The 26,460-nt window shown below is 41.5% G+C and overlaps 1 protein-coding gene across 2 annotated transcripts in view; it reads left to right on the top strand.

Moving 5' to 3' along the window:
- Positions 1 to 24,382, top strand: part of TAF3 (TATA-box binding protein associated factor 3) — a 125,423-nt gene extending 101,041 nt beyond the window's left edge. For both annotated transcript variants that reach the window (XM_074903515.1, XM_074903516.1), the window contains 4 exons: positions 169 to 251; positions 17,197 to 17,452; positions 21,391 to 21,497; positions 22,273 to 24,382. In XM_074903515.1, coding sequence (XP_074759616.1) covers positions 169 to 251; positions 17,197 to 17,452; positions 21,391 to 21,497; positions 22,273 to 22,387 — 561 coding nt within the window. In that variant the 3' untranslated portion in view covers positions 22,388 to 24,382. The remainder of the gene's footprint in view (positions 1 to 168; positions 252 to 17,196; positions 17,453 to 21,390; positions 21,498 to 22,272) is intronic.
- Positions 24,383 to 26,460: the final 2,078 nt, after the last annotated feature.

Below are 26,460 nucleotides of genomic sequence, written 5' to 3'. Positions count from 1 at the left end.
TCCATGCCACGGCACAAAGCGTGATAGAGCAGTCATCAGTCTGTCATAGGTCTGTCTCATTAAGCCAATATACTCTGTTTGGTTAACCCCATCGATGCCTTCATGTAATTAATATATTTTGGGAGTCTGCTGGCAGTCTTTGATCGATGATTGTGTTCCCTTGTACAGATAAAGGTGGAACCAGTTGTTCCAGCTCCATCACCGGTTATTCCTCGGCTGACATTAAGAGTGGGTGCAGGCCAAGACAAGATGTAAGTACTAATAAACCCATCTGCAAGGTGTATGGTGGCTCTTATTTTTAGTGGGAAACGCTTAAAAATTAGCGGTGAATGACTTGCATACAGCTATGACGTCTTTTGACCTTTCTAATGAAAAATCAATGCTTACCAATAGAAACCTTTTGGACATTTTACCCTTTTCTTTCTACCCTCCAAGTGGGACCCGTCATCTTCTATTAATTCTGCTGTGTTTCTCACTCCATGCCTTTCAAGGACATGGATTACAAGAATCCATCTAGACTCTTATGACGCCTCCAGAGATATTTAGTGAGGTTTCCCTAGTTATCCCTAGCGTAACCTACAGCTAAGTTTCGTAACGCTCTTCAACTAACAGTTGTTTTATGCTTTAAAACATAACAGTTGAAATTCCTTTATACGTGTCTGTTTTATTATAACTGTTGATGATTATTCATGAGTGTACCTAATGCATTTCAAATGATGGTTCATTAGCTCCCTAATTATTGGGTGCTGTTGTACAAATAATAGTTACTTTGTACTGTATGAGTGTAAATAGGATGATCCCTAACCTGAGATCATACAGCATAAACAGGTGGCTGGGGAAGCTGGGGAAACCATGCGTCACTGGGCTTTTTAGGCTGGTTCTGTGTTGTATGTGGAGGGTTTCTTTTAGTCAGGTTTTTCATGTTTTAAATGGTGCAGAGCACACTTTCATGTCTGATGGTAAACATGAGCACCAAACAGATTTTTTTCTTTCCATCCGTCCCATTAAATATTGCTAATGGAGTTGTTTTTCTTTTATAGCCATTCTGAACTAAATTTCCTAATCACTAATTTTTCTGCTTTATAAGTTAAATAGCCTCTTTGATGATTATTCTGTTTTTCTATGCTGTCCCACTCTGTCTCGTAGGCAACTGTGAGTTTTACTGGTTTGAAGTTGCTATGGGACTTCAGTCATTTTGTGGTTTCCATGGGACACCCCCCACCCCAAGTATCAGGGCTTTTTCCTGCTTTTCAACAGTTTCTGCTTCCTTCCTTTCACAATATTTGAGTGTAATCTAAAATTTCCGTGCCTCAGATTGCTGTACAAAAGCTCCTGCTTTCTCAGAACAGTTGTCTGTCCTGCTGTGCAGATTTGAATGTGCATGGGTGAACAGACTGTCCCTTTAAAGCCCACAAATTTATTTTCCTCCTTGAGGAGCGACAGATACTTCTAAACTCCTCTTTTTTAAAAATAGTATAGGTATTTATATGGGGAAAATTGTCATATTTTCAAGGCAGAACTTCTACATTAAAGTTCTGAGGCCACATTTTATCACTGAAGAGTTGACTTTGCTTCCCATCTTATCTCATCCTAGACTTTCTCATACCCACACACAATTTGAGGAGGGACTTCAGATTCCATCTGCTGGCTACAAGTTGTCTGGGTACTTCATTGCTTACCAGTGGTATGGGTACACTTTACACTTACCAGGGTAAGAAAGACATGGACCTGCTTGAGTGAGTCCAGAGGAGGCCACGAAGATGATCAGGGGGCTGGAGCATTCCCCTATGAGGACAGGCTGAGAGAGTTGGGGGGTTCAGCTGGAGAAGAGAAGGCTCTGGGGAGACCTTATAGCACCTTCCAGTACTGAAAGGGGCTACAGGAAAGATGGGGAGGGACTCTTGATCTGGGATTGTAGGGACAGAATGAGGGGTAATGGTTTTAAACTGAAAGAGGGTAGATTTAGATTGCTATAAGGAGGAAATTCTTCCCTGTGAGGGGGGTGAGGCCCTGGCACAGGTTGCCCAGAGAAGCTGTGGCTGCCCCCTCCCTGGAAGGGTTCAAGGCCAGGTTGGACGGGGCTTTGGGCAACCTGGGCTAGTGGAAGGTGGCCCTGCCCAGGGCAGGGGGGTTGGGACTAGATGATCTTTAAGGTCCCTTCCAACCCAAACCATCCTGTGTTTATATGATCATCATTAACCCTGCTAGCCCATAGTGCGTCAGGGATACTAACATCTTGTTTCACGGCCTTTTGGGGAACTCAATTCTATCCCCATTTCCTATGTGCACCTTTAGTGGCACCTTGACCTCCAACTGAGGACCTCAGGTGTTGTGATCCTTAGCATGGCAGAGCCTAGACTTTAAACCTCAACTCCAGGATGGGAGATTCACAAAACTGACTTAGCTCAAAGTTTCTAGACAAATGAGGGGAGAACTGAACACCAAGGCTGAGATCATCAGAGGCAGGGGAGTCCTGGAGGCAACTGGTAGGAAATGCTAAAAAGTGGTTGCGCTACAGCATCTGTACTTGTGTTTGGAGGGGAACTTCATCTTCTCCACATGACACTTGTCCTTGAGATTGCTTTACTGGTCTCCCTTTTCTACCTTAAATATCTCCTCACTGCTCACCATACTGCCACGTGAAAGTTGTCCCAGTGTAATGGCTGTATCACCCAGTTGCACCTTCTGGTTGATGGCAAACAAGAACTTACGGAACTTTGTGACAGCTTTTAGGATTTATCACAGTTCTCCAAGGCAAAATCCAGGCAGAAATTTGCCATTACACAAGTAAATACAGTTTGCACCACGTGACTCTGGGAACTGTTTCATGTTGCATGTCGATCCGTTGCCTGATGCAGCAGGGCTCGCAGTGGAGCTGTCCTGCTCTAAATAATACTTTTGCTTTCAACCTCAACAATTAATATTCAGCCTGAACTCAGAGCATATTTTAATTTTCACATGTTGTGATCATTATGAAAAGGACCGGTGTGGCTCTGAGACAAAGCATTATATAGCTCTGTGTGTGGCTTGGACCTCTGAAGTCTGTGACCTCTATTTAAAGTTATTAGTTGAAAAGACTAAAGTAGGATCCGCAGTCCTTTAAGTAGCTCGTAACAGGCAGAAACAAAAGTTTTTGTCGATGTATTATGGTAAGGAAAGCTTAAACTTATGTTTCGTCTGTGTTGGTAATGAAGTTCTGAATAACTGGTAATTATCATATAGAAATGCGTTTCGATTAGCATGGCTCTGGAGTTTACTAACATGGGATTATTTGAGAATACCGTGAATTGCCATCGTGGTGGGTTGACCCTGGCTGGATGCCAGGTGCCCACCAAAGCTGTTCTATCACTCCCCTCCTCAGCTGGACAGGGGAGAGAAAAATGTACTGAGAGGCTTGATGGGTTGAGATAAAGACAGGGAGATCACTCAGCAATTCACTCATAATGAGCAAAACAGACTTGACTTGAGGAAATTAGTTTAATTTATTACCAATTAAATCAGAGTAGGATAATGAGAAATAAAACCAGATCTTAAAACATCTTCCCCCTTCCCACCTCTCCCTCTTCCCGGGGTCAACTTCACTCCTGAATTCTCTACCTTCTTCCTCCCCAGTGGCACAGGGGGACGGGGAATGGGGGCTGTGGTCAGTTCATCTCAAGTTGTTTCTGCTGCTCCTTCCTCCTCAGGGGAGGACTCCTCACACTCCTGCCCTGCCCCAGCCTGGGGTCCCCCCCCCAGCAGACAGTCCTCCATGAACTTCTCCATCGTGAGTCCTTCCCGGGGGCTGCAGCTCTTCACGAACTGCCCCAGCGTGGGTCCCTGCCAGGGGGTGCAGCCCTTCAGGCACAGCTGCTCCAGCGTGGGTCCCCCGTGGGGCCACAAGTCCTGCCAGAAACCTGCTCCAGCGTGGGCTCCTCTCCCCACGGGGCCACAGGTGCTGCCAGGAGCCTGCTCCAGCGTGGGCTTCCCACAGTCACGGCCTCCTTCGGGCACCCCCTGCTCCAGCGCGGGGCCCTCCCCGGGCTGCAGGTGGAGATCTGCTCCTCCGTTCCCCTCCCTGGGCGCAGGGCACAGCTGCCTCCCCATGGGCTGCCCGCGGGCTGCGGGGGAACCTCTGCTCCGGGCCTGGAGCACCTCCTGCCCCTCCTGCTGCACTCACCTGGCGGCTGCAGGGTTCTTTCGCTCACATATTCTCACTCCTCTCTCTGGCTGCAATTACTCAGTTTTTTTCCCCTTTTTAAACACGTTATCCCAGAGGCGCCACCACCATCGTGATGGGCTCAGCCTTGGCCAGCGGTGGGTCCGTCTCCATGCTGGCTGGCATTGTCTCTGTTGGACATGGGGGAAGCTTCTAGAAGCTGCTCACAGAAGCCACACCAGTAGCCACCCCACACTACCAAAGCCATGCAAACCCAATACAGCCATGGAAAGGTATGAGAAAAGTTTTTGGGTATTCACAGATTTTAATGAGTAAAAACTAGGTGGAGTAATGAGTTATTTCAATCTCCTCTGTTAGAGTGAAGAGCTGTTAGGAGGCTTTTGGAAGTACTTAAGTACCTGTTCAACTGGAGGTTGGTTTGTCTGGGGGAACTTCATATAAAACATTGTCTTTAATGGAAGTACTTACAGATCTTGGTGAGGCCACGAAATCTTTCAGGTGTCTGAAGTGTCAGATTGATGGTTCTTCACATGGAGATTCACATCACACCATAAACACAGCACAACTACAGCAACACGGGTTTACTCAAATAGTGCAGCGGTGGTGAGGAAAATGCCTTTGCAGTATAGCGAACAGTTTGTTCTCTGTCATTTCCCTTCTTGGCTCCTCTGCTTGGACCAACATACAAAGCAGTGATGGTAGAGGCAGAGCAGTCTCCGTTTTTGTTTCTGTGAATACGAGTACACACTGCACTGAGATTCAGAGTGATATCTGCATTCGAGCTTGTCTGGTGTGCAAATATTCTTACAACACACATCAGCTGAAAAGAGACAGCTATTAATAACATTAGCTTAATAGACATGAAAATGTGCTGTTGCTGAAGGATGGATAAACCAATACTGGAAAAACTGTTCTACTTTAGGGGTTTTTTTGCAAGTGTTTTAACTACTCAGTAAAACAAAAAGAAAGTAGATTAAAATCAAAGCATTTCCATCTTAGTTGTAAACAATTACAGCAATACTTGCATGGATGCCACATTAGAAGAAATTTACTGGATTCCATTCTAATGCAATTAGAGCTAATTTTGTTCTTTAAATGAATAAAAGGTCAGCTAGTAAATCTAGTTTATCTCAAGTCCAGGCTTCAATAAATTGTTTTATTTAATTTGTTGTAAAAGATCTTATCCTTAATGGGCCTGGCTCTTATTGGTTTGCTTGGGTTCTAAAATATTTATGACCACCTTTTTAGATATGATTTGAATGATATGTTGGAAGGCTTTTTCACTGGGGTTTTTTTCCACTCCAGTGTTATCAAGGTAGATTGCTAACTGAGTTAGTATAGGAAGGAACTAGAGATGCTATCTTTTAAAAAAACAAAACAAAACAAAACAAGAAACCACAGCTAGTATAGACTTCTGAATTTTAAATCAACTGCAAATGATGAGCAGAATTTAATACTTTTATTCAGTTGCATCATGGTTTCTTTTCGTCTAGTTATTTTTCCTAAGCACAAACATTTTTCATACATCTAAGTTTTTAAAAAGCATGTCTACTGATGAGGTGTTGACATTCCAGCTGCTACCACGGTTGGCATAAACTTCAGCAAAAATACGTGCTGTAATTTTTGATGCTTCGGATAAATTTATTCTACATTTAAATGCAGTTTTTAAGAAAAAAACACACGGCTTCTGACACTAATACAAGACCAAAAAGCAGACTACCACTCACTGGTTGCTGTTTCAGTGCTTCTGTGACTTAGAAGCAGGATATATATTTTTTGTGAAATCAGGTCTTCAAATTTACTTTAGAATTTCAGACTTTTGCTCCTGACTTGTATTTCATTCTATCATAGCTCTGCCATCAGCAGGAAACCTGGAAACCAGACATGAGAAAGGGAAAGACAACTCTTTTAACAGTGTTTAACTTGTAAACCTGACCTGCTGCTCTAATGAAATTGTCCCTTGTCTTACATATTTTTAAAGTGAGTGGATACGTGACTTTCTCCAAAACACATCACACACACGCTCAGATATGTATGCGTATGTATCTATAAAAAATGTGTACTAAATAACCTGTGGACTGTAAAATAACCCCCTAAGAATCTGTTATCCAGATATTTGACTCCACTAAAGCTTTTTATGATTTGGTAGCATGTTATCAGTCCAAGGCCTAACTTATATTCGTTTGGAAGATCACTGCACGATATCCCCATGACAAAAGCCACCAGCATAGCTAGCCAACATCCTCTGTAGGGAATCTCAAAGCCAAGTGGCAATATAGACCAAATTATTTTGTGAGCAGTAGATCTGACCTCTCTGTGTAATATTGGTGACCCAGAAGCATACTTTTGGAACTAAGAGCACAAGGGAATCTGTCTTGTTGCTTTCTGGTTTTCTATGATCATCCATCTAAGAACTTCTACCACAATAAGGTGCTCATAGCACGTATTTTTAGAAGTTGTCAAAATAGCGTAGATCTGAAAAAATGGAATCCTGAAAGAAAATGCAGCTTGAGAATATCTCATTGAAGCTATAACCCTACCTGAAACACGGCTGGACTCTTGGAGGAGTTTATTTTTCATAAATTTACATGATTTAGGTCATCACTGCTAGTTACTCAAGAGTTTGTTATTTTAAGTGCAGCCACAGTTGGGCAACAGAATTGCAGTAAAACAGTTCTTTATTCATAGTTTCTGAAATTCAGTAAAACTTTGTTATCTAACCTGCAGCATGCAGAATATTGCCAAGTTTATTATAGGGTAATGTTCTCCAAAAAACAGATGCCTAAATGATGGATCTTTTATCTGCAACAAGCTTAATTTACATAAGAGTTGAGCTGCAAACTCTCCAAAGATTGAATTTTCTTGGGAAAACTATGCACACACACATACACAATCAGACTTTAAAAAAGATAATGGCCCCAAGGGAGGAGAAAAGAAGGTATTAGCAAATCCATTGATACGCTTTTTATTGACCTGGTTGAAGACAAGAAGTTAGGCAAGGGCCGTGTTGGTGTTCCCCTGAGCTCACTGGGGACCTGTAGTTGCTGCTGTAACATGAATATGTATTTTTTTTAAAACTGCTCAAATTCCTTGGGAGTTGGGAAAAAAAGCTAGATCTCTAAAACAGGACTTTGCTATTAGCTACAACTAAACTACAATTCTGCCCTATGTAGTTTCCAAGAATGCATCTGGTTTTTTACAGTATTGTGTTTGGTGGATATTCAGGAGCTTTCATTTTTAGTAGGGTTTTTCTTGTACAGCTAAATCAGACCATGTGAAGAAACTTTTGAACTTTGGGTGCTATTTAGTGGAGAGCTACTGAGACTTTGATAATTTAGATTACTTTCTTCATAGTGTTTGCCCACAATAGCTGAATAATGGGGTTCATTAACCTCCCTGTGTAGGCATATCCAAATTGTTTGCCTCTAGCCTTGGCTCCCTACGTGTGGCTGGGGAGGAAAGGATTGGCTTTTTATTGACTTGTCAAGCCGTAGGTTTGCATTACCAGCCAAGTAGCTCATGACCCATTCCATTTATTTCACTGTTTTGTGGTGGGGAAACAGGTAAAGAAATCCTGCTGGAAGCCCCTCCTTCTGCACGTTTTTATGAATAAGAGCAGTGTTTGGAGCAGTTAAGGCACCGTGACCAAATCCTCCAAAAGACGTAATGCAAGCAGCATGGGGCTATTGTGGGACACAGCTGTGGGCGGTGTTGGTTACCCTGCGAGACGTTGCTTATTCAACAGAAAGCTCTGGAGGAGAACTTACTGTGGAATTAAAGAGGAGGGAAAAAGTGATACTTCAAGGAGAAAAATGTAGAAGGGTAAACCACTGTTTGGGAAAATTAAACAACAGAGTCCGGGCAGTGAAAGTCTGTGTTTATTGCAGTAGTAATGGGTATCCCAATTATTTTACAGTGTAGCACTTATCAGAGAAAGACCATGTTAACCCCGTGTGTTAACAGAACTAACGCTCGGGGTGTCAATCCAACTTTTACTGTAAGACGAAAAAGAGTGTGTAATGGTGAAATCCTTTTTGATATGATCAATAGACCACCTAAGTGAGACGGCAGAGTAATGAAAAATGATCTTGCTCCTCTCCAAGGCTGCAGAGGTGTGCTTGAGGAATTCCAGTGATCTTTACAGCTTTCATAAATCTTTGTGCACATTTGTGTGTTGTATATATACATACTCTCATTTTTCTGTTCTTGTAGTCTTTTAAATTATAAGAGCTGGAGGACTGATTTTCAATGCTTTTTTTAAATGCTGAATGTATTTTAATGAAGATATTGTCTTGGGCATGATTCATATCCCTTTCCCGATTGTTCTTTTTGAGTATAACATATTGGCCCCAATCCTGAAGTAAAATCCCCATGTGTGGTCTTGTATCCATCCAAAAGTCTTGTTCACTTAGGTGGAGGTTCCCCAGCCTCTCCCTTGCTGCAGGATTGCAGCTTTTACATGAAAAAAAACCTGAAAAATACCATATCCCTTTTACCAAAACAAGTGAATGATCATTTTTGTTTATATTTCTAGAGGTGATTTAGAACAGTTTTTTCTTCCTTGAGTGTGAGTTATTTCCAACTTCAGATGTAGTCCTTAGCTTTTTTCTTCTTTTTTTTTTTTTTTTAAATTAATGAAGCCACCCCAACTAATTATTCATCCTGTTTATGGTAGGTGGTAGGCTGTGGCAAATTATTTTCATTTTGCTGCTGGCCACGTTGGGTGATGACTGCAAAAGTGAATCCATAAAAAGGTTTGAGTCATTAGAAAGCAAAACAACCTACTGTGAGATTCTTTGATTTTGCTGCTTATTGCTCAAGAGTAAAAAAAAAATTGTATACTGTATACCACAATTAAAAAAAAAAAATACTTCAGGCAGGTTTAGACACATAAGCAAATTGCTTGTGTAAATGGGCATGTGCAGCTGCCCTTATAAAGCACAACAGAAACCAATCAAATATGTGTGAAAGATTAGAAAGGCAGATGGGTATTTGTTTAAAAAATAGACTTTGCCTCCATAGAAGATGACTTCAAGAGCAGGGTACTCATTTGTCCTTGTCTTTGACAGAGGTGCTTCTTACTTATTCACGCTTTTGTTGACGTTTTTAAACAAATGTGAGTAAACTATATAGACCCAAGGATTCACAATATAGTTGCTGGGAGATGGATGTGGACAGGAGGGCCAAGTATCCATCCATAGACAGAAAGGAAAAAAGATGGTCCTACCTGAAATTAGTAAAGTTGTCCTGTGATCAGTTGATCTGTAGCTGTAGAGAGCCTCCAAGTACAGGACTGGCATGTTTGCTTGATTCTTACATGTCTCAGTAACAAGCTAGAAATTACAGTTTTAGATGTTTCTAAACCCATGCTGGCATAATTTTCTGGTAGTTAATAAAGTTGATATTCTACACTAGTCCCCATTAAAGAGGGTAGATGTAGGACTGGTTTATGGGCAAGCTTCTAGATCATACATTCCATACCATTTCCCAAAACAAATGAAAATAAAGAGCAGTTTGCAAGGAACACGTAAGAGAAAGTTTGCAAAGAGCTCATTGGCATAAACATGTTTTACCAGCTTCTGGTTTTGCTGTTGAGAGCTCAGCAGAAGGGGATAATGCCAGGTGGTTTTCATATTGAAGCTCTGAGCAGCATGTTGTTGATGATAAGAGAGAAAAGAAGATGAAAGATACCAAGAAGCCACGCTACCAGCTCAGTTTTGTTTTGTCAGACTGGCGATGAACCATCCAGAGATGTAAGTCAGAAACGGTGAGAAAGAATGAGAGGGAGATTTAGGAGTCATTGGCAGAAAGGTGTTTGTGGTTGTTGGGAGAAATACGCTGGTGTAACAGATACAGAGGGCGGAGGCCAGGGGCAGAACTCTGTTTCACTTAAAGTAATGGAAAAATAAACAGTAGAAAGCCTGTAATTCAATTTCAAGAGTGCAAACGTCCACAAGCCAAAGGAGTTTTGTAGAAATGTCAGCTGGACGGAAGACCTAATGGATTCAAAAGTGGTGGTTTCTGCCTGTGGGAAAGGGGTACTTGTAGCAAAATGAGTACAGAGTGAATTGTATGAATAGCTCCTTCCAAAAGGATGTTGGGAGTAAGCATCGTACCTCTAGGACAAAAGGACTGTTAGCCAAGAAATGATGTCTTCAAGGCAAAAGACTGTAGAGGTTAAGTCAGGCTTGGCAGAAGTCAAGCTGAACTAAACATTGTGAAGGATATTGATCAAACAGCAAAAGAAGGGAAGACGGAGGACCGTGGAAATGATGACAGGGAGAAGATCAAGGATAATATAGGTATAATCCAAGAACAGAAAGAATACTTTCCCCCTGATCCTGTGTTCATTCTCTCCTTTACTGAGCACTAGGACAAGATGGATGTAGGTTGATGGTGGTGGAAATTACCATAATGAACTGGGAAACAAACTATAGGGAAGTCAGGGAATGGGGTAATCTTTCTCCCAAGTTCTAGAAGAACTGGGTCATGAATATGCAGACTCAGTGATAAGTAATTTTTAATACATTTCTTTTTATTTTAAAATGCAATGTTTGTTAATTCTGTTTTAAATAAATAATAACATAAATAGAAGTGCTGACGAAGGGAAGAAAGGGAAGTTGATCTCGACACCTGGTGACAGCAGTGCACATAGCTGTAAAATAAATTTTGAAGGAGGAGCCGATTAAAGGCTTGGGAGTAATGGAACAAAGCACAAAACAGAAGTAAACCATACCAATAGGCTTGATATCAATCTTTGATAAAGGAACTGATTTTCTAGGTTAGCCTAGTCGAGTTGGCAGTCCCTTCAAGAGATGCAGCTGGCAACAGCTGATTTTTTTGCCATTCATCTCAGCTATTTGTTTCCACCACCAATGCTGAGAGCAGCTGCCTCCACCTCCCACTGCAGACTGATTTCTTCTGGACTGGGGAAACAGTCACTGGGTGCAGGATCAAATCGCTTCCCCTCCAAGGGAAAGTCTCAGCTGTGATGGAGAAGAGGCGAGACACCCTACTCTTACCTGCATAGATGGAATAAAGTTGACATCTGTCCTACCATTGGAAGAAGGAATGCTCTCTTCTGGATGAATAAAAGATAGCAAATTTGAGCTGGATTTCAGGAAAACATTTAATACTATGACACAGGACGTTCATAGTGAAGCTGACAAAGACAGGATTAGCAGTAAGGAACTAGCTTAAAGGAAGATAGCAACTGAGAGTTGTAAGAGAGCTTATCTAACCAGACAGGAGGTTACTAGTGAACATGCTCAAGGATGTATTTCAGGACTGGTTTGATTTAATAGTTTCATTTAAAATTTTGTCACAGAAGGAGATAGACTGATGCTTTTTGTTGGCAGTAAGGTTGAAGGATCATGTCAGTACAAATGAGGATCTGATGATTGTCTAGAAAGAACTGGATCCTCTTGAATAGAAAGAAAAAATGGTATTTAATTCAGTAAATGAAAAATTGCAGTTATCGTTTTGCATTTGAAGTGCACCAATAGCAACTTCAGCCAGAAGTAAAGAGCTGATCGGTAGGTGTGTGGCTACGGTAGGTGCATTAAGTAGGTGAGGGATCGTTAGTTGATCGCAGTATGATGGAGTTGCCAACGTGATACAAGTGTGACTGTAGGATGCATGGCAAGAGGTACTTTTAGTCGAGATAGTGCAAGTGTCTGGGTCATCATATGAGAATCTATCGATACTTCATCTGAAATGTTACATTCGTTTCTTGAAGGCAGCTTGCGTTCAGGAAGGATGAATTGGGAAGAGAAGGTGCAGAGGAGGGCTTGGAGCACTGTTCAGGGGAGCATAGGGGGGCCTGTGTTACAATAGGAGAGGAGAGCAACTTCGTGTGTTTAGTCTGGCATGTGAAGAGGGGATATGATTGCTGGCTACAAATACCTCAGGCAAGTAAATATTTTGGAGGGAAAAAGCAATTTAAGCTAAAGAACAATGTTGGCACAAAAGCAAATGGGACTTAATTGGCTATGAATGGAGGCTGGAAATTAGAAGAGGTTGCTGTGCCACCAGAGCAGTGAGATCCTGGAACAGGGTAATGGTGGGGACTATAAGATTAACTGGTTTTAAGATGAAGCTCAATAAACTTGTGAATGGGATTAGGTGACAGGATGCCTGTGAAATCGCTAGACTCATTTGCCCAGAAAGGATGTTTGTGAGGTTTTGCCATAGTGATGAAGTGGAGAAAGGGCTGTTGAGTGTCATGGGCACCATTTAAGGTCAACACTCTTACGTGGAAGTTGTGCCACCAGGCAGTATCCACAGAAATGGACGATACCTTGGAGTAAGTGTTCAAAGTTCATTTTCCTTGGTAGAGGAGAATATCACATCGCCGGCAATTTATCACATGAAAATATTTATTTTTTTTTCATTTCAAGTTTAAGTACTGAAGTCTTTTCACTTGCAAAATTGCTTAGGGGCTCTGCTGGAGGTTTGATACATTTTGGAACTCTGCAAATGCGCAAGTTGGTCATAGTGTGTATTCGTGGAGCTTGTATTTGCCAATATGACTTGTTTGCACAGAATGAAATATTCGGCAGGTCATAAGAGATAAAAACTGAATTTCCCTTTCTCAAAGTAATATGGGAATTAGGCTACATTACAGAGCTTAAATTACACTGATTCTCCTCCAGGGTTGGAATAAAATTTTCAAAATCACCTCTAATCTGTGAAGAATCTAAACCATATGGAAATCTTCCTCATTCCCCTGGGTGTTTTTGACACTCTTACCAATATGTCTTAGAATATTTTGGTTTTTCCTGGTGCAACAATCTCAGGTCCAGGTGTGAAATTTTTCAGTAATAAAATAGTTACACCACTTAACTTTATAGCGTTGGTAAATTTGTATCAATATGGGAATATAAATACTAATAGGTAATAGTATAATAATCCATGTGAGTTGTACTGGTTTTGATTATGTCAGTGCAATTCATGGTGTCATTTACCTACGTACAAAGACCCCTTTAGCTCCTGCTCCTTGCTTAAAAATGAGTCATCGGTTCAGAAGAGAGTTAGGACTTTTCAAATGTTTTTCCTTTGGGCAGAGAAACAGCTTCTTTGGAGCTGTGCCTCTGAGAAGCCAAGATTGCTGTGATGTTTTACTAGACCTTTCAAAGTACTGATACAGCATTTTTTTGGAGCTCATCACCCATAGCAATCATTCAGCCCCGTGGCTCATATCCTATTTTTGAAAAGCCATTTCCTTTCGGTGCACATGTCTTTTCCCTGTGTTTATATGAAGCAGTCAATGGGCCTTTCAGCCGTAAGGATCAGAATGAAATGAAATAAATTACTTCCAAAGATAGGAAACCGTTTCACACCTTGGAGCCTCATTTTGCTTCAGATGTAGCGTGTTACAGCTCATGCCAGTTAGAGCCGATTATAAACCAGCTGACCTGTCGCGACACTTAAAATCTTGGTAGGATTTGCACTTTGCCTGCAAGCCGGCACTCCGTTTTCATCCTGTTTGGGTTTGGAACTGTAGCTGTGAATGAGGTGATTGCCCTGGAGTAATAATTAAAATGGGTTTTCACTCACTCTACTGTTACGAAGAGGTGTATTGATACATGCGTTCAGCTGTAAATACGCTGGGGTTCTGTAAGAAATACAGTTCCTGCTAGCATTTGAAAAGATGAATTTAGGTTGGACACAACCAGATACAGAGTGTTTACATTAATTCTGTGGTTTTTTTAAAGGGAGTGGTAGCCTTTAGTTATAGACACTCTTATTACCACATCTATTCCAAGGGTTTTCTCACACTGCTTCATTCTGGAGGAACTATTTTGATTCAAAAACAACTTTTAATTGACTTTTTATCTTTCAGTGTAGAACGTGTTTGTGATACATTGCCAGGCAAGCAGCCTGCAGAGAAGTGTAATTCTTCTCTCAGGACTCTGAGTGTGTTGATGGCGGTTGATATTCACTTGTATTTGTTTACCTCAAAAAATGCTAATCCAGATTGTGTTTTAGAGTTTTGTGATTGGGATGGGGAAGGAGGTGAAATTTTGTTATGTTTAATATTGTATTTACAGCCTTTTAATACACAAGTGGTGATTTTGGAAGCATATGAAAAACATATTTGGGAAAGAAGGTAACAATATATGTACAGTAATGTCCAAATGTAGAGTTTCAATCCTAGCAGGGACCTGGGCACCAGGAGGATCGAAGCTTTGCTGTAGTGAGTGCCGCCTACTTGCAGTGTGCTCTGTGCCTCACTTTTCCCGTCTGCAAAATAGAGCTCATAAATCTTGCCATCATTTACATAGTGTTTTGATATCAGGTTTCTCTCTGAGTCTGAAGTAACATTAATTATTAGTCGTGGGACTGCTATTTCCCTTTGATTTCTCCCCACCTCCATATTGCCATGTATGCAGCCCCTTCTTTGGGAAGGAGGACAGGCTAAACCACCCTCGCTGAGATTACTCCATCGCCTCTGATGGTGCAGCATGAAGCCATTCATTTCTCTACTCTGGAGTCTAAAGTCTCTGAACTTTATTAGCCCAAGGGAGTGGTAGGCCCAAGCGTGCTCCGAAATGCCGATCTCCTGTTTTGATAACTGAGCTCCAAAATCAAGATAAACAAGCTGCCCTATATACTGAACATGTCCTAATTGCACACTTGAAGCAAACAAGCCAATCGATGAGTGTGTGTCGCCCGCTAATGAATATTTGTAGTTTTGGAAGATTTCATATGTGATGTTATGCAGTTATTAGCAAAGTCGCTTCAAAGACCCTCCTCAGGAGGAGAACTTGGCTTTATCTAGACAAGAAACTGCGTAATTTAATTTCATATGTTAGCTGGGCATGGTCACTCATTCAAACTGTATTAGCTAATACTTCTTTAAAACTGTTTACACTGTGTGCAAAGTTGAGTTAGCTAATACATTTCCTAGTCTAGACTCGGGGAGGGTTGACTCCCTGAAGAACTCATAGCAGGACTTTGTTTACTTGCAGGAGGTAGAAGAGAGAGGCAGAGAAACAGGGGGTAATGATGTTTGAAACTGTCCAAATGACTTTTGCTGTGCCAAATGTTTTGCTGTCTTGTCCCTCTCCTCGATTTTCTAACTGCTAAGATTTTTTTTATTGAGAGTTGGCTCTCAAGTCCTAAGGGTGACCTTTGCAAACCGTGGGAGTTTTGCCACCAACCAGGGTGTTCAGCGCTGAGAGCCAGGGCTCTCTGTGGAAGCAGTGGAAGGAGGAAGGCACAGAATAAGCATCTGGGTTGGGGTGGCCAGTCTGGCAGGAGGCCCAGGGAGCCACACACTAAAGACTTTCATTGAACCAGAAACGCACCATGGTCATTCAAGAGCCAAAGAGAAGTGGGAGATAACAGTGGGGTTTCAGATGTACCCCCGCTAACAGGAGAAAGAGACTGGATTTGATGTGTAGGTTGCTCCCAGGATGACCTAATAATATGACTTCCTACTGCAAGTCACAGACATAAATGTTGTCTGTACTTTTGACTCACAGTCTAGCACCTTACTGACACATACAGAGCCCGAGCTTCCAGATTAGGTACCTGAAGCAATCACTAGGACATCAGGTGATTGGAACATCCTCAGTGTTGCTGATAGAAAATCATCTAACACCTTTAGATTCTGCTCCACTCTAAGTTTCTAACCTTCCTTGGTTTTGTTTTTCTTCCCCTAGTCACTCATAGTAGGTCTCAGAAGGTAGGTGTGATGCTACAGTTGGCAGGGAAGGCAGGAATACCAAACCCACTGCTCTGTTTCCATTTACCAAGTCTGTTTTTTACTATAACTTGCCATAGTTCTGACTTAGTAGTGCAAGTGACATATCTTGGGAAAAAAAACCACTACTATCTCAGCCAAACATTAAATACGGTGTGATTCCAAATCTTTCTGAAATGATGGCTTGGATTATTGTCTTGAAATGCAGACAGTGTCTCCAATCGTAGTGATACTGCCTTTTGAATATTGTAAGAGAGCTGCAGTAAATTCTAAAGTTGAATGTAAAATTCTCATTGATGGTGGAGCTGGACTTTCCTGATTCTCAGGAGTTGTTGGAATTTGATTTCCGTCATGGATTTCCTACTGATGTCTTTGGTTTTTGCTTTCTTAAGATCTCCTCTCTGGAATGTCTAACCTTTCTTTTAAATCTTCTTCTTCCTACAGTCACGAATCAATTGCACTCCCACAGTTACCATTCAGATATAAATAAGTTAATTAAATGATTTACCAAAATGTGGTAAAACAAATAGACCTATTCTGTGTTTTGTTTGAGGTTTGGGGTTTTTTTTGTTGTTTTCTAAAACATCCTTTTGCTTCTCTTTATGTTTCTAATCTAGAGCCTTATAGTAAGGGCTTTTTCTGCCTTGTCCATTAAATTGCATGCACATCAATAGCACTGTGTATCAACATTCATTAATAAACGTGGGGTCCTCTACGTATCCCCCTTCCTGAGCAAGATTATTCTATACTGTGTATTTACTAGAGCTACATCCTGTCTACTTCAGCTACTCGACTAAGTAGCAATATTTTAACTGCTGAGTATATAGTGTGCGTCATTTATTTGTCCTGACTAGATCCACTGCTGATTTCATAAACATTTGGGGAAAGAAATAGCAAACTAGCAAATATTTGGAGAACCCCCTAATGCAGGATCTTAAGAGGATGGTATCGTCTCTCAGTTTGAAGATTAAAATCAGTGCTGTTCACAGCTGATTAACTTTCCTTTCTAATATTTCCCACAAATTGAGCTAATGTAATAAAACTTAACGAAACAAGGTTTAGTAAAGCCACAGAGAATATTTATATGGCAGAAAGCTATAAAGTGGTTCAGGCTGTCCTGGCGTTCTCTTTGTAATGGCTCTGTGCTTTATCGTGTCCAAAGGATGGGTGTAGCAATGAAACACTCCTTGTGCTGGGTTCAGACAGCCTCTGCTGACTCAAAGGTGATGTGAATTAGCTGCTCTGTGTTTTCTTTATATCTAGTAGGTGATCGATCACTTCTTTCTTTCTCATCAACTCCAACCAGTTCTCCTTTTTGGTCCTTCAGAGTCATCAGCAAAGTGGTACCAGCTCCAGAGGCCAAACCTTCTACTCCCGTGAGCCGGCCCAAAACACCTCCGCCCGTGCCGTCACCGGTCCCAGCTCCTGTTCACGTCACCCCTCCTCCAGCTCCAGCTCCTCCTCCTCCACAGGCTACTGTCTCACCAGTCCTGATCCCACCACCCTCTCCAGCTGTCTCGGCAGCAGGAGGCTCCAAAGCTCCGGTTAGGAGCGTGGTGACCGAGACCGTCAGTACTTATGTGGTGAGTAACACACACTGCCGTGCTTTGTCCCGGTGCCAGTGACCTTCATTTCTTGAATTGTTGAGCTCCTGGGTGACTCATCATCTCAAACTGATGGTACCTGGACTTGTGATGTTGCTCTCTATTAAGCTACTCTTTATCCAGCCCTGCTTCCATGCGTGTGTTTTGACAGGTTAATAACTTAATCAAAACACTACTACTTGGACTGAATTTTTTCTTTGTTCCAATTTCAGTTTTTTAAGTTTCTTCTCACAAGTCCATTTATATCCCATTCGGTATTTTCTGCTACCTTAGCTAGAGCATTTTATTTTAGGAGGTGGAGATATTTTTATAGATGCTTTCATAAGTTCTGAATTGAAACCTCAAATGTCAAACTCGCCATAGATTTTGCTGTCAGTCAGGTAAAGTACAAAACCCTCATGCAACATCAAGAATTTGACATAGCCCTCATTTGAAATGTGGAGAGTCCTCTTTTCTGGGTTCCTCAACACACAGAAATTGCAAATGTTTGTGCATCTCAGAAAGTCTGTAGGTAGTTCATTAGTCTACAGTTCATTAGTCCGTTTGACATATGCTCTGAACTTGGCTTCTGTCTGGTAGCATTAAGACTTATTCATTCTTTTACAAAAGTCTCCCATCTAACATGGTGTAGCAACTACAGTCTCTGAAAGATCATGGATATATCTCTGGGCAGGACTAGGATTGCTGCACCACTGAAAATTTTTGCTTTAGATGCAATGTAAAATGGAAGTCCTGACCCTTTCTGCTCATTGCAGAGCAGCAGATGCCATTAACAGCAGTAGCAGTGGTGTTATCCTCCCTGTCCTGGCTAAGTTCCAGCTTGGTGGTGACACCTTGCTTATCTCTAGTGGGTAGCAGTTTAAAACTCTCAACATTTAAAACAGCTAAAACTTGCCTTTATTACAGAGTTTCCTGTGCTTTAATTGCAACATATACATGATTTTTCTCTTTTTAATTCCTGGTTCTAGAATGATTCCTAGTGTAAATCTACCCTGCCGTTTCTAATGGAAAAGGTGCTCTTCCCCGCTGGACTTAAACTGTTGTATCATGTTACTGGTCTCTATTTAAACAGCTGCTACATTTCAGTCCCGAGTTAGTTACAGCACTAGACGACCTCACATAGGCTGTGCATATCTTTAGAGTTCAGGATACGCATCCTCACCTTCTGTGTCACGGGCGTAAATGCCGTGTCACGTATTACAGTAGCTCCCAGAAGCTTGGAAATTCACTCTAAGAGAGAAACATTTCCAAAATGCTCTACTACATCCCATTTTCTTCAGTAAGCGTTAAAATCAAATAATTTAGAGATTATGTTAAGGTTGCCTAGGTACTTCTAGTTGTAATACTGTTAGCACCTTACGGAGGTACATCAGAGGACATGTAGACTCCAGGTTCTGTCTTTCTTTTACAACATTATAGTTGTAACCAGGGCTTTGCAGCATTAGGATCAAACATGCAGAGAGACTCCTGATGCGAGACATTTGTAAGTCAAAAAGCTGAGAGAGAGGCTGGGGAAGAAGGGAATAATTAATAACTATTAGCCTGTTGTATGAAGGGAATCCAGGACACAGAATGACGAAATGGCTTTCCCTGGGTCGCACAGGAAAGCTCTTCTAGAGATAAGATTGGAGCCATTGTGACAGGGGTGTGCAACTCCCTTCTGCAGGGGAGGACAGGGGGATGATTTTATAGTTTACATGGAAAACATACGATGTGGGATCTCCCTGCAGGATAGCATCTCAGTAAGTGTTCTCTGATCATTAACTCTCAGCGGTTTGTACTAAAATAGTACTCAGCAATCACATACTGTCCCTCCTTCCACGACCCTTGGCTCATTAAGGAATGAGAAGTTATGCAATATTTTTAACATCCTCATTCAGCAGATCTTGTTTAACAAACAGGCAGAAGTTTCAGTGATTATAGACCACCCTGCCCTTCTCCAGCCTCTGAGAGCCTGAGACAGGTATTCTGCAGACAAAAACATCCCCCCTGAGAAACTAAGTTTGGGAAAGTTAGGGTATCTCTTGTAATGGGGCAACATTACAGAATTACAGAATCGCCTAGGTTGGAGAAGACCTTGAAGATCATCCAGTCCAACCATTGACCTAACACTGACAGTTCCCAACTACACCAGATCCCTCAGCGCTATGCCGACCCGACTGTTAAACCCCTCCAGGGATGGGGACTCCACCACCTCCCTGGGCAGCCCATTCCAACGCCTAACAAGCCATTTAACGTCAGGCAGTGCTGCCTACACCTGGCACCTCCAGTGCCCTGATCCACCAAGTGCTGGTGCCATGCTGGAGGACGGTGCTGGTGCAGCTGGATTGCTCAGGCAGGTTGTAAAGGGCTGTAGGTGTCAGCCCAGCAGCCCACAGCATTGCTTCTCCGCAGTGCCGTGGCACAGCGTCTCCTCCTTCCCCAGAAGAAATCATAGAGTGGTTTGGGTTGGAGGGGACCTTAACGATCACCCAGTTCCAACCCCCCTGCCATGGGCAGGGACACCTTCCACGAGCCCAGGTTGCCCAAAGCCCCATCCAACGTGGCCTTGAACCCTTCCAAATGACTATGGACCTTTTCATGCCGGGTGCAGACAGTTTACCTGCAGAACAGATGCTTCTCTACCAACTTAAAATGACTTTGCAGATGTGAGATTAGATGCATAGATAGGAATGTTTATTGCAATCAATCAGCTTTAAAATTAAGTTCATTTTATGATGTCGTCTACTCCATATCGCTGTTGGGAAGGGAATTACTCCCTGCTTAATATTCCCGGGCTTTGTATTTTCTAGTTTTAAATGACAAAAAAATTCAGGGCTTTAAGAAGAGTCAGTCAAGATGTGCTGGTTGCAGCTCTGGTATATTCCTATTGATTTGTCAGGAAATGGTGTAAGATGTACAGACCACCGTGTAGTGGCTTTTTCTAAAAGTATTTTGGGCTCTCCATCTACTATTTTTTAATACCATTTTTTAAGCTGTATAAATAGCAAAATGTTATCACCTTAGCTATGTGTAAATGCACAAAAGCCAAGAACGAAACAGTTTATATTTTTGAGATTCAGCGATAATATGCAAATCTTCGTAAAGAAGTGATGAAATCAGGGTAATACCCCAGACATTTTGTACTTTGTATTGTTAAATGCACTTCTTTGGGTGGATTTCATGACGTTTTGCATGTATGTTTTTACCCAAGAGCTGTAAAAGAAACCACTATGAAATATAAAAATACAAATAATGGGTCTAGCAGGATATCAACATAAAAGAAAATCATAAAGCTCTGAATATGATAAATCCAGTGAGCAGCTGCCGAATACTGTAAATGATCTGCCTTTCTTGTTTCGTTTACCCTTTAGTAAATTGTACTGTGACATAAATGTCATAAGGGGAATGGAAAGTTACTCAGTAACAACTTTTTTTATATCCTGATCTTATCAGCTGGTTGAAGTTGAAGACTTTGGCTAATAAGTAATACGGCAATATATAGACATGGCACTGTATATTTTACATGCATACAGGACTGTTATCTTACGCAGGGGGCTGCCGTTGCTCATTCCTGCCATTAACAGGGTAGAATTTAAAAAGTCCCGATAGTATAGACAGAGGAGGAATTGTGTCCTTAAGCCCTGGCTGCTATATGTGAATGCTTGCGCTTGGGTCGGGTGGTATAACTGGCTTTACTGGTTTACAGGACAATACAGAAAAATGCATGCTTTTGTTGTCATGTACAGTATACAAAAATCAATTAAACATAACACAATGCACTTATGGTCGGAGAATTCATAAATAACAAGTGACCGCTGAACGGTTTTGTTGAATAAGCAATAAACTACTTTTTTTTTTTTTTTTTTTTTTTAAATGTCATTTTTTCTGCCTGCTTAGCCCTGAAAACCAGCTAACTTTCCTTTTCTTTGCACCAGATCCGAGATGAGTGGGGTAACCAGATCTGGATCTGTCCTGGCTGTAACAAGCCAGATGATGGCAGTCCAATGATAGGTTGTGATGACTGCGATGATTGGTATCACTGGTAAGTTGCTCTCATCCATCCTGTTCTTCTGTTCCCTGGCAGATTGTGGCTATGTTATTAAAACCTTTTTTCTTTTTTTTTTTTTTTTTTTTCCGGTGGTTCATGATGCTGGGAATATTTGAATGGCTTTGCTATGTCCGATTTAATAATCTAGAAGATATTTTTTCTCTGTTTCTCTGGAATTTGAAAAAGCAGATTTTAAGCTATGAAGGAGAGTTACTTTTTAATTAATGGGCATTGGTGATAACAGTTGTTTTTGAAACTGCTGGGAAATATTGCTGACACCGGTAATTTTGTGAGAACTACAGGATTATGAGCACAGCGTATACAGATAGACATTTCAAATTATGAAGCATTGTACGAACAGTAATATAAACGTCAGCTCTTATAAAAGGTTTGGAGGGAATTAATCACTTTTTAGGCTTTTTCTTAAACAGCTACATAAAATTGTAAGGTTTTTTTGCAGATGTGTTGAAGAAGCATTCGAAATTATTTTAAATCTAGCCTATTATACCTGAAAGAGAGTTCATATTTTCTGTTAAAATAACATTTCTTATCTGAGTGTCCTTTAGATTTATTTTTTTTTTGTTTCAAAGCAAGTGGTTTTTAGGTTTCTGTTTGATCACTATATTCATTAAGATAATGATAATATAATTGCTGTATTAATTTGAAGGCCAGATCCTGTCACCCAGTGAAAAGTTTCCTTTTTTTGGGATAAGAAACAAAAGTAACGTTACTCCACTGAGATGATATGATATTTTCCCGTCCTTCACAGGCCTTGCGTTGGGATTACGACCGCACCCCCAGAAGAGATACAATGGTTCTGCTCCAAGTGTGCCAACAAAAAGAAGGATAAAAAACACAAGAAGAGGAAGCACAGGGCACACTAAAGACTTCTTCAGCGGACTGAAGTCGTGCTGTCGCCGTGGCACCTTCTGCCCTGACTCGGTTGCAGGGGGGATCCAGCCTGCTCGTGTCTCACCCTCCTCACCGGCTGTTAGGGTTACGACTGGAGGGAATCGGGGGCGAGGAGATGCTCTCTGTCAGGGACTGTTGCGTTTCGCAGACCGTCCGAGCCCAGGGGGTTGGATTTTGGTACATCCTGATGCTGTCTTTCACCTACCGAGGGAAATTTGCACAGCGCACTATGAAGACTTCGGTAGTTCATGGTACCGCTCCCGCTCCTGTGGCTCGGCAGCAACAAAGATGAATGTTGTAAATACAGATATCTGTCCTATTCTTTCTCAATTTGTTTTTATTCCCTCTTGGACCTTTGCAGTAAGGTGCTGAGAGGAGGAGAAAATGTAAATTGCAGTAAGTTGTAAACTGAGGAGACCTTCTGGAATGATTTCTGTAGTCGGGATACAGTTCAGCCTCTACTCCTGCTGAGCCAGATAATCATATTGTGGAAATAAAAAGTGGCTGGTAAATATTTTTGTGATGAGAATATATGAAGCTTTTTTCCTTGATTTTTAGTACTAACATGAAATAAAACACATTCAAGCTTTTGTGATATATCTTCTATTTTTAAAACAAAAAAGTTTCTATTGTGTCAATTCTTTTCTTCCGTGTGAATTTATTTTGGTGGACCTGTAATATATTTTATACTTTGTTTTTTTGGTTTTTAGTCTTTGTCAGTGTACCTTTTCATTGCTTGTACATTTCATTGGTGTGTAAAAACACTTCCCATTAAAAGATTTTCACACGTGTAAATACCTGATATTTATAAAGTAACTTTTTTTTTTTTTAATTAATTTTTTAGGGCTTGAGGATTTTTGTTTTTGTTTGCCGGAGAATACAAACCTAGCAGCTATTAAAAGCCCTTGAGACGTACGCCTGTCCTTATGGCTTTAAGGGATTGGCGAGATCTGCCCCAGTGGTGCGTGCACGCGGAGTCGGCCAGCACCATAATTAGGCCTCGGTTCAGATACTTAAACATGTGGTAACTTCTTAAGGAGTGAGTAATCCTATTGCCTTCAAGGAGCCTGTTCCCACACTTGGTTATACATGTGCTTAAATGCCTTCTGAATTGAGAGCTTAGGCCAGGGGGCTCTGCGCTCTTAATGGCAGCGACAGCGTGTTAATCTGTAGCTGGAACTGACTTTTGTTTTCTTTTTTCCCTTTTTTTTTTTTTTAACAAGTGGTGGTGAGTTTGTCAGAACAATCGGGCTCATGTTTAGGTGAAGGAGACGCAGAATGGCGTCGAGGCCAGAAGATGCATTGCTCTGCTTTGTGTATCCTCTTGGAAAGACCAATAAAGTGAATATGAGTTTTACTCCCCGCTGGGAATGAGGGGAGAAATTGCCTAGAAGAAAAAGTCAGTATTAGATATTGTAGTGCAGTGGGTCTCGGAGCTAAATAAAATATAAGACTCCATCTGGAAAAAAATTTATACCTTCTGTTTCCAAAGCGATTTCAGACTTCACTGGTTAATTTGGGGATATTTCTACTTTAAACCATACAGAGAGAAACATTTGATGTTTGAGACTATGGCCTTTTAACCTGTTGTGCAGATACGAAGAGTTATTTTTTAAATGCATCCAAATTGATATTAATGAGAATGAATTAGTCATGTTTTTAAAAGTACCAGTCTAGTTAGGGAAATGAGGCTTTGCTGATAGAACTGTTAAATTGCAAATCAGTGGAGATATGGATGAAATTGGTTTATTAAAAGTGCACTGTTACCTTCTTTGTTCAATGCCACCTCATTTATATTCTGTCCCTGCTAATACAAGAAAGTTCTTGAGTTTGATTCTTTTATTTTATTTTGAATTATTGGATGTTGCAAACCTGATTATTGTGTTTTTTTCCCACGTGTAATGTGCAGACATACGTAATACACAGTCTTTGGTCATTTCTGGTTGCAATAATAAAGAACTAACTTTTGGTAAGTTGTTTTATCCATTTCCTCCTCCCCTCCATTAACCAGAACTTCTCACATTTAATCAACAAAATTGTTGAAGGTGTCATGACAGGGCCAAACTTTGCTGTTTGATGGCTGTGCAGCTATATCTATGCGTGCTTGCGCATTGCTGCCACCGGGTTGGTTTCCTACCCTGGGTTTTATGATTTTATAAATGACCCCTGTGGCAATAAAACCAAAGCATCATTTTCAGGAGGCTTGTGTGGCTGACGGGATTAGTAACGGGAGAAGGGGCCCTTCACCTCCGGGTCATCGGTTTGAAGCCAGCCTTGGTCCGTAGCCGTGCAGAGCTTGCCTCCCCTTTCACTTAACACTGGTGTGTGTCAGGAATCGGTGGTATAAGAGAATAATCAGCTTCCAAAAATAGTTATCCCAGAGCAGCCATGTGGCATGGACCTTCCTTACAGCCCCTCGTACCACCCCACAGCGAGCAAGCCCAGCTGTCTCCCCAGATGGTTGTCTTTGCTGCCGTAACTTCACGGGTTGTGTTTCTTCTCCATGAACTCTGCCAGAGTTAGGGCTGCTCCCTCAATTCGCCGCTTGGTTTTATGGTTGGGCATTTGTGTTCCTCTGAATCCTTTTATGATTTGGGTTTTGGGCACTGCTGTCTGTGGGAAGAGGGCACGGCGGGTGGGTTGCAGGTTGGTTTGCTCGTTGGATGTCATGGGAGAGCATCACTCTCTGTATGGTTTTCCTGCCTTGGAGGGCAGCTTCATCCAAGAGGAAAGGCCGTTGTGAGCACTGCCTCTGGAAAACATCTGTTTCCACAGGTAGTTGGAGTAGAACTTGTTAAAAGTTTAGAAAGTAAAGAATTAAAGAGTTTTCAGTGAGGAGAGGACTCACCATCTGCCAGCAGTGTGAGAAGACAGTTTTCCCCCTTTACTCATATACTATACGCAGTGGTTTTAAGCAGTACAGCAAGTACTGGTAGCAAATATTCGAGAAAAGAGCGTAAAAACTATTCCGTGAGAAAAGCTTGTTGAATCCTGCCTTTACTCTGGGGCCAGATTATTATCTGGAGTCAGTTGGGAGTCAGTTGGAGCTGTGTCAGTTTACACCAGCCCAGGAGCTGCCCACTCTGCGGCCGATGTTGGGGCTGGGGAGCAGCTCCGTTTATTGTGAAACGAGGCGGGTTTCTTTATCCTTTTTATCCTGCAAATCCTCCTGTAGGGCAGCCTGTGCCTGCAGGTCGCTGGAGTAGACAGCAGTGTTTGCTGCAAAGTGTGTTAGTCATTAGGCAAAATTGCAACTTGTTAATGAGTTTTGTGCCCAGAAAAATCTATGATGTTCATATCAAGACAGTAAACACAAAGCTCAGAAGTAGAAGAAACCATCTTGACTACGGATTTTTATTGGAGGGCAGAGATATAAATGCAGAGCATCCATCCCCAGAGTAATGGGGATGCACTTTTCCTGAGATAATCTTCCTTCAGGGCTGTATGTCGTGCTCAAAGCATCATTTCTCTGCTTGACAAGGTGTTTCTCTTCTGAAGGTGTCCGCAGCTAAGTACAGTGAGGATCTTTATGCTCTGCAACTGATTTGTGATTCCAAATGTCCTGGAAGAGAAAGGGAATAAAAAACCCTGAATCGGAGGGTATCAGAGCCTGCTGACTTTGTCTGGGCTTTCCAGAGATAAAATATAGTGTATTACTTCACTGTATCACCTAAACCTTCTTTGTTCTCCTTTCAATAGGACGATTAAACAAAGACCTACTAACCAAATTAAAGTATAAAATGAACGCTGAGATATGGAAACCTTGCCAGGAAGAATGTTAATGAATGAAGTTCACTAAAGGCATGCTGGCTAAGTTTTCAATACAAATAGTTTTATGGCCAATCTCTTTAGATCATAGCAGTTTTCTTTAGAAGTTTTAAGTCTCAAAAGTAGATGAGTTTCCTTCGCCAGGGAATGAATTAGATAATGCTCTGAATAAACTCCCTCTTCGCAGTCTTGTCAGTCATGCTACTTAGGAAACTCTCCCTTTCTTCTGGGGACTTCTGGATCAGCTGTAACCTAAAAAGTAGAAAGCTGCTATTAA

Source organism: Athene noctua, chromosome 3 (assembly GCF_965140245.1).
Source record: "Athene noctua chromosome 3, bAthNoc1.hap1.1, whole genome shotgun sequence".
Taxonomy (NCBI): domain Eukaryota; kingdom Metazoa; phylum Chordata; class Aves; order Strigiformes; family Strigidae; genus Athene; species Athene noctua.
Note: the sequence above shows the minus strand (reverse complement) of the source record. Positions and strands in the feature narration are given on the sequence as shown.